At 39.5% G+C, this 9,132-nt stretch overlaps 1 protein-coding gene and 1 pseudogene across 1 annotated transcript; both read left to right on the forward strand.

Moving 5' to 3' along the window:
• Positions 1–583: 583 nt before the first annotated feature.
• On the forward strand, positions 584–1,807 carry LOC139659589 (uncharacterized). Its single transcript, XM_071537906.1, has 5 exons — positions 584–629; positions 773–1,117; positions 1,246–1,287; positions 1,446–1,556; positions 1,728–1,807. The coding sequence occupies exons 1-5, from the start codon at positions 584–586 to the stop codon at positions 1,805–1,807; spliced, it is 624 nt and encodes a 207-aa protein (XP_071394007.1).
• Positions 1,808–7,017: 5,210 nt separating this feature from the next.
• Positions 7,018–8,917, forward strand: LOC139659627 (uncharacterized; annotated as a pseudogene).
• The last annotated feature ends 215 nt before the right edge of the window (positions 8,918–9,132 follow it).

Here is a 9,132-nt window from a genome sequence, read left to right on the forward strand (position 1 = left end):
GGTTAAATAATTCCTCTAACGTTACTTAAATACCACAAGGTAATAACGTTACCTACCGTTAAAGTTTGTAGGGCAGCAGAAGAAGTAATCAGGTTACTGTTTACAAATCCTGTTACTAACACAATCGAGTTTGGAGCAAATTGTAAGAATGTTAAGTTTCACTTCTGTTTTCACAGCTGGAGACTGGAGTACAATGCTGCTGGTCTGTGCATCTCCAAATGACAAATATGATACTCACAAAAAGGGTTTTGAGATATATATTTTTGTTTTCATAAAGTTATTTTTATGACGTAATTTTCAAAACTGAGGTTAGCAAAACTTAGGGCTCTTCCCTGTAGTGTTGAGAATCGATTTGACTTTTTTTTTGGTCACATGTTGGAACATGAGCAAGAATTATCTAATAATATGGGCTGAAGAATAACTTTGTCTACTTTATAACTCACCCAATTATCCAAACGTATTTATGTGGCCAGTGTGAGAGAACAAATGAACAACATAAAACGCCCCGCCTCTTTCCATTGAAACCCCCTCACTGGAGTTCAGTTATATTAAGAGCCATTGCAGTGATACAGCCATATGCACAATGATGAGCTATACCTTGGTAACAGCTTTACTTCTCTGCAACCTGAGTAAGTGCTGATATTCAAATATACACTAACTGCATTGCTAGCTAATCATCAATACAGTAACCTTCCAGAATTGAAACGAATAACTAATTAATAACTTATCAACCTAGGAATAAATCACTTGTTCTCTCTGGTGTTTGTTTCAGGCTGGATCCCTGTCTCGGTTTCTGAGTCTCAGACTGTGGAGGTCCAGCCTGGTGAAGAAGTCACGTTGATGTGCACCAACATTTCCATTACTCCCACTCACTCAGAGTGGTTCAGACTGGTCAACAGATCCAAACCCTGCTGCATCTCCTCTATGTACGACTCTGATAAAACTGCTTCGTTCTGTGATGGTTTTCAAAATGGCAAATTTGAAATGAGATCCGATGTCTCCACTCTCTTTTTGAAAATCAATCAAGTGGATTTATCTGACTCTGGACTTTATTTCTGTGGGTTTTACCAAGACGCACAGACAGTCATTGTCAATGCAACATTTTTAAAGGTTCAAGGTAAGATCATCATAAATTCTTGTCTGTCTTTTGGCTCCCATTCATGACTATTATGTCTTTCTCATGATACTTACAGTATGTCTCAAATCCTCACAGTAGCCTCAGTTTTATTGTCATATTTTTTAAAGGCAATGGCGACTTTGATGACGAAGTGGATGACAAGTCTAAAAGTAAGATTCCCCCTCTCTCTCATAAAGATTGATATTTGTCAATTGTTTGAAGGTAAAACAGATTATCTGCAGTCAGTTTTGTCCATTTTAACATTATCCAGGTCTAAAACCACTGGAGAGTTCAGAGTTTCTAATTTAATAATCCTTATTTCTTGTAGAAGAGTCTGATGGAATAACAAGCCTGGCTTCTGTGATCCTGGGTGGTGTGACTGTTTTCCTCGTTATGGTCATCGTCGGTCTGGTTCTCAAAATCAGCCAACTTCAGACAGGTACTTTCTGAGAGATATGTGTTCTATTTTATTGCATAAAATATGACATGTGTCATGTGTCAATATGATGGACAAATTCAAAATTTCCTGCTGCACCAAAATGCATTGAAAACAGCAATGTTTGTGGACGATGAAAATTAACTGACTAGACTGTTTCTCTCTGATATTTAGCTGCTAAAGAAGAACTGCAGCCACAAAGAAGCGAGGTGAATCCAAGTTTAAGATTTACTTTTATATGTTCTATGGTTTAACACTAGAAAGGAAAAAATACACTATCCGCACACTTCTGTCAGATGCAAAACTAGTATTTATTCAACTTTGTTTTGATCAATGGGCCTTACTTTGATGAAGCATTTTCCTCTTTCTAGTGTTATGCCTTAGCTTCCAGCACCTTCATTTTTGGGTGTGCGGTTGATTCTGTATTAAATGTTCTATGGTTTAAAAGGTGCTGGAATCATTTCAAGTCATGATTATGCTAGTAAAGATGTTTGTCTCTCTGACAAACTCAGCTATGTGAGATGTGTGTGATAGTGTGTACTCTTATTTACAGAATCTGGACTCAAATGAGCTGAAGTACACAGCGCTGAGTTTCCATCCAAAAATGAAGAGAAGAAGGAGACTCACATCAGAGAAAGAGCTGGAAACTAATGTTGTGTATGCTTCCACCAGATAGGACCATTAAGTCACTGGAAATGCAACTCAGGGTGGAACTGATGCTTTTTTGTACTATTCTTGTTTTATTGTCACTGGGGAATTTTTTTTTATAAAGATCCAATGTTCATGCAAAATGTACATCCTCTTGTGAGTGCTGAGGCTTTTTTCTCTCTCACTTTGCCAAAACCAAATCTTCCTCTTATTCCTCTACGTTAGACCTCAATCTGAAAGCAAAAGAATATGATTGATGTGTGACAGAGGAGGGGCCAGTATCACTGTCCAAATTCTCTTGTAGAGAGTTAGATGGGCGTCTGCAGCAGGGGAGGAGCAAGTTAGGTAGACATCACTTCTTTGACAGGAAGAGACAGCACAGTGTGGCAAGAGAACAACTGAGGTGAAAACCATGAGGCCTGTCATGTCAAAGCTTTGTAACGGGTCAAAGGAAGCAGTGAAAACTGACATACTTGCTTCTGTCATGTAAACAAAATATGGTCGGCCTCTACATTTGTGTTGAAGTTCTGACATCAGTGTGCAAATAGTATTCTAGAGCGTTTGTATCTGTTATTGAATATTTTCACTTCTGATATAGCCTTATCTGTCGTTGGTCTATACTGGTAAGTCAAATGTGTGAATGAAAAATACAAAGATACAGCAGCATTTCAGTTTTCTATCCTGGGTGTGTTTGGATGCACATGTGGACATGCAACAAGTCTTTATGTCCCCCTGCCATTTTCCACTGTAGTGACAAACAGCACTGACTATCTGAGCCAGCAAGGTCTAAACCACAGGAAGACTGGCCTTCAGCTCTCTGCATCGTAACCACACACAACAAAGGCCTCGCTGTTTACACAGAACAACAATGATACTACTTGATCAAATGCAATTCATTTCTTTGCTTATAAGATGTGCAGAGCATTTTTGTGTTGTAATTGTAGAGATGCAATCAGTTAGCATCATGGCAACTATGTCTCCATCTCTTTTCAAACCATGTTGTTCCCTTCATCACAGACCAAACTAAACACTTCACACCTCACTTCACTCTCTTGTCTGAACATGGTGCATCAGCTTCCGTTTTCATATTTGCAGCAAACATCCCTGATGTAACCCAATATATCTATAGCCAGATATGAAAGGTTGTTACCTTGTGAAAATGGTATGACATGTATGTACACAAGTTAACAGAAAATGACTTTGAAAAAAAAAAGACAATGAAAATACTCAAGATTTTCATGGGATATAGTTATATTTTCTGTTTGAAATGTAATGCCACTACTATGATACTAACATGAATACAAAGCCTCACAGTGGAACCAGGCAAATTATTCGGCATCACCGCTCAGCAGGCACTCAAACCATACCCTTCAGACAAACCAGGCCAGAGAGGTGGCCTACAGCCACATCCTGTGATGACCTTGTACAAACATTTAACATTAGCTTAACGAACATTAAGGACATCATCACCCAAAAGTAGAGAAACAACAAGTAGAGAGGCCCACGGCGCGTGTGTTGAATTCCACTAGTTGCCACACTGATCGTCGGAAAACGGACAGAAATATTGGTAGATAGATTTCTGTCCATTGGGCTGTTTTGGAACGTCAACATGGTGGGAGAGGCAGAAATACAGTAGCCTAGCTTCACTCATAACGGTGCTACTTCATAGAAACAAGTTAAATTCATCTGAACACATTGTTTTATTACATTGGGTTGAAAATAGGAAAGAATGTCTAGTTCCTTCTTTCTGGACATTTTCACAACACAACCTGACTAGACTGTCTGTGCTTGTCATTTGATTGTGCGTTTGTTTAATGTCACCCGGCATCCCGGTTGAGTGGAGTTTTTCTTTTTAAGCACTGAGCGTTCCGGTTCTGAAAAAATAAATACAGAGCACTGTTTGGATCTTTGGACAGTGTTTGGACCTTCGGGCCTGAAGGTCCAAACACCACCCAGCCGGAAAACTTTGGTCATAAAACCATATATTTATTTTTTCAGAACCGGAACGCGCGTTAAGTCGACAAATTCACTAAGGGAACGATGTATCTGTGTGTTCCAACCCAATGACCCCCTTGATATAGCCTAGATTTGTTTTCTCTGTCAAGAGACTCGAGGCCAAAGACGCCCTCTAGAGGCCATCTCACGAAGAGACACCTCACTAAGCGTTACCTGACTGACTGACTGCCTGACCTGAATTTGCCGCATGATGCCCTCTGCCGCGCTGTGGGAAAAAGCCCCAATGGAGAACTGGTGAGGAGGCTAAGAAAGGAGTGTCAGAGGGCTGAGCGCAAATGGCGAAAGACCAATTTTCAAATTCACTATGACATATCTAACGACAGACTTCACAAATACAACAAGGAAATGACTCTTTCCAAACAATACTATTTCTAAAAAATTATAAATGACAAAAACAATGCATAAATTATTCCTTTCTCTACAACTGTCAACCTGTAAAATCTCCCACTCTCAATCCCAAATGACCTTCTCTCGGCTGCAAAGTTTGACAAATTTGCTACCTTCTTTAACAACAAAATAGCACACATCAGGCATAACAGTTAAATCATGCCCTGATAAAAAAAAAGTTGATCCTCTCCTCATACCAAAAAATTGTACCCTTGAGCCAATATGTCACATTTCTCCATTATTATGTCGTAACTCCTGACTTACTTACATCATACAGTAAAGCAAGGAATCTCTATTTGTGTGTGTGTCCGTTGCAAATCTCGAGAACCATTCGTCCGATCAACACGCGACACGTTCAATATTAATAAACTTTGAATAAACAAGCAAACAGCGCTCTGTGCAGCAGCGGCGCAAACGGGCACTGCACTAGTAAACCCAATTATGCAAACGCAGGTCAGTGTGAGCGATGAAAAATGAAATGAAAAATTAATGAAAAATACAAAGATACAGCAGCATTTCAGTTTTCTATCCTTGGTCCTGCTTCTGTGTGTCTTGTGCTTTTCCTGATGTTTGTCTTATATCATTCTGTTCGATGATTGATTGTTGATCAGTTAGATCTAGTTAGGCTCATTCTCTGTCAAGTCCTTTGAAACATGCACATGATAAAGGCTTATATAAAGAAACTTGGACATGCAACAAGTCTTTATGGCCCTCTCATTTCCCACTGTAGTGACAAACAGCACCGTCTATCTCAGCCAGCAAGGTGTCAAAAATGTGCAGATCATGTTTTAGTTGTATTTGTAGAGATGCAATCAGTTAACATCATGTCAACTATGTATCCATCTCTTTTCAAACAACGTTGTTCCATTCATCCCAGACCAAAACAAACACTTCACACAGTCTCACTTCACTCTCTTGTGTAAACATGGTGCATCAGCTTCTGCTTTCAGATTTGCAGCAAACATCCCTGACGCACCCCAACACTTCTACAACCAGATATGAAAGGCTTACCTTGTGAAAAAGAGATGTCATACACTGTTGGACCTGAGTGCAAAGGCTTCACTGTTTCCACAGAACAACAATGATACTACTTGATCAAAGACAATTTCTTTATTTATAAGACGTGCAGGTAATGTTTGTGTGGTATTTGTAGAGATTCATACGATGGAAACGTTGTTCCCTTTACCACAGGCCAAACCAAACGCTTCACTTGTCTCAACATGGTGCATCAGCTGCCGCTTTCAAATTTGCAGCAAAGATGCCTGATGCAACCCAACACTTCTATAGGCAGATATGAAACCTTTACATTGTGAAAATGAGATGTCATGACTTCATGACACCAACTGCCACCTCACTCTATCGGCCAGCACCCTGCTGAGAGGCAGGACAGCTGCTATCGCAGCGGTCCTTCAAGCAGCCTAGGGCCCCAAAGACTAACCGCTGCCCCCTGAAGCCTATAAAGGTCGTGATGCCAGGAACTGAAGGTCTAGGTCGGCCATTGGTCACTTTTCCCAGCAGCAGCTCAGTTACTGGTCAGCTCACACCTCGGACCCTGGGTTACAAGCGGCAATTCTGATGCAAGCCCCTAGTCTTCAGCTGGGTCAAAAAAGTGCCTCTGTATGGGAAACACTGCATCTCTTAGTCAAAGACGCCCTCTAGAGGCCATCTGATGAAGCAACATCTCACTAAGCAACTGCTGGCTGACTGACTGACTGACTGACTGACTGCCTGACTTGATTTTGCTTTGCGATGCCCTGGGAAAAAGAAAGAGAAAAAGAAGGAAATGCTGAGAGCAACTTACATAAGTCAAGTGTCTGTAACTGTAGATACAAGGCACACTGTTCCATCTTAACTGTCTACATTTTGACTATTATCTCGAGTTCTGTAGCCTATGTCTAGTTCTTCAGTCACAGAGAGACCAGACTCAGATTTAAATGTTAAATTTAGTCTAAGGCAAATCCTGGGTTAGGATCTGACCCTTTGTCGTATGTTATGTCCCACTCTCCCAATCTTTTTTGTCTTATCTCTGTTTTCGAATAAAGGTGAAAATGCCCAAAAAATAATCTTAAAAAAAAAAAATCATAAACCCACTCTGAGCTGTCCAATGAGGTAATTTTCAAAACTGAGGTTAGCAAAACTTGGGGCTCTTCCCTTTAGTGTTGAGAATCGATTTGACTTTTTTTTTTGGTCACAGGTTGGAACATGAGCAAGAATTCTCTAATAATATGGGCTGAAGAATAACTTTGTCTTGTACTATAAACTTTATAACTCACCCAATTATCCAAACGTATTTATGTGGCCAGTGTGAGAGAACAAATGAACAACATAAAACACCCCGCCTCTTTCCAATGAAACCGCCTCACTAGAGTTCAGTTATATTAAGAGCCATTGCAGTGATACAGCCATATGCACAATGATGAGCTATACCTAGGTAACAGCTTTACTTCTCTGCAACCTGAGTAAGTACTGATATTCAATTATTCACTAACTGCATTGCTAGCTAATCATCAATACAGTAACCTTCCAGAATTGAAATTAAAATAGTTACTTATTAATAACTTAATGTAGAGGCATTGTTTCGGTTTTCGGTTGCATTATCAACCTAGGAATAAATCACTTGTTCTCTCGTGTTTGTTTCAGGCTGGATCCCTGTCTCGGTTTCTGAGTCTCAGACTGTGGAGGTCCAGCCTGGTGGAGAAGCCACGTTGATGTGCACCAACATTTCCAGTTCTCCCACTCACTCAGAGTGGTTCAGACTGGTCAACAGATCCGAGCCCTGCTGCATCTCCTCAATGTATGACTCTGATGAAACTGCTTCGTTCTGTGATGGTTTTCAAAATGGCAAATTTGAAATGAGATCCAATGTCTCCACTCTCTTTCTGAAAATCAATCAAGTGGATTTATCTGACTCTGGACTTTATTTCTGTGGGTTTTACCGAGTCGCACAGACCGTCATTGTCAATGCAACATTTTTAAAGGTTCAAGGTAAGATCATCATAAATTCTTGTCTGTCTTTTGGCTCCCATTCATGACTATTATGTCTTTCTCATGATACTTACAGTATGTCTCAAATCCTCACAGTAGCCGCAAAACAACATATACACAAAAAGTAACAGATATGTGGCCTATGTAATTAATGTCAAAATAGGGATTATGTGCTACACAGTCAAAATAAAATCAAGATGAAGTTTTATTGTCATATTTTTTAAAGGCAATGGCGACTTTGATGACGAAGTGGATGACAAGTCTAAAAGTAAAATTCCCCCTCTCTCTCATAAAGATTGATATTTGTCAATTGTTTGAAGGTAAAACAGATTATATGCAGTCAGTTTTGTCCATTTTAACATTAGGCAGTTCTAAAACCACTGGAGAGTTCAGAGAGTCTAATTTAATAATCCTTATTTCTTGTAGAAGAGTCTGATGGAATAACAAGCCTGGCTTCTGTGATCCTGGGTGGTGTGACTGTTTTCCTCGTTATGGTCATCGTCGGTCTGGTTCTCAAAATCAGACAACTTCAGACAGGTACTTTCTCAGAGCTATACGTTATATTTTATTGCATAAAATATATTTATTGCATAAAATATATTTATTGCATAAAATATGACATGTGTCATGTGTAAATATGATGGACAAATCCAAAACTTCCTGCTGCACCAAAATGCATTGACAACAGTGATGTTTTTGGACAATAACAATCAATTAACTGACTAGACTGATTTTCCCTGTTATTTAGCTGCTAAAGAAGAACTGCAGCCACAAAGAAGCGAGGTGAATCCAATTTTAAGATTTAATTTTATATGTTCTATGGTTTAACAGTAGAAAGAAAAAAATATGCCATCCGCACACTTCTGTCAGATGCAAAAGTACTATTTATTCATATTTATATGTTTTCGGTCAATGGGCCTTACTTTGATGAAGCATTTTCCTCTTTCTAGTGTTATGCCTTAGCTTCCAGCACCTTCATTTTTGGGTGTGCGGTTGATTCTGTATTAAATGTTCTATGGTTTAAAAGGTGCTGGAATCATTTCAAGTCATGATTATGCTAGTAAAGATGTTTGTCTCTCTGACAAACTCAGCTATGTGAGATGTGTGTGATTGTGTGTACTCTTATTTACAGAATCTGGACTCAGATGAGCTGAAGTACGCAGCGCAGAGTTTCCATCCAAAACCAAAGAGAAGCAGGAGGCCCGCATCAGAGAAAGAGGTGGAACCTAATGTTGTGTATGCTGCCACCAGATAGGACCATGAAGACACTGGAAATGCAACTCAGGGTTTAACTGATGCTTTGCTGTACTATTCTTGTTTTATTGTCACTGGGGATTTTTTTTAATAAAGATCCAATGTTCATGGAAAATGTACATCTTCTTGTGAGTGCTGAGGTTTGATCCTCACCTGTTTCTTCATCTTTTCTCTCTCTCACTTTGCCAAAACCAAATCTTCCTCTTATTCCTCTACGTTAGACCTCAATCTGAAAGCAAAAGAATATGATTGATGTGTGACAGAGGAGGGGCCAGTATCACTGTCCAAA

Source organism: Centroberyx affinis, unplaced genomic scaffold (genome assembly GCF_046629955.1).
Source record: "Centroberyx affinis isolate AG114_WGS23_722 - 3 ecotype Tasmania unplaced genomic scaffold, CSIRO-AGI_Caff_v1 ptg000193l_1, whole genome shotgun sequence".
In the NCBI taxonomy this organism is placed as follows: Eukaryota; Metazoa; Chordata; class Actinopteri; order Beryciformes; family Berycidae; genus Centroberyx; species Centroberyx affinis.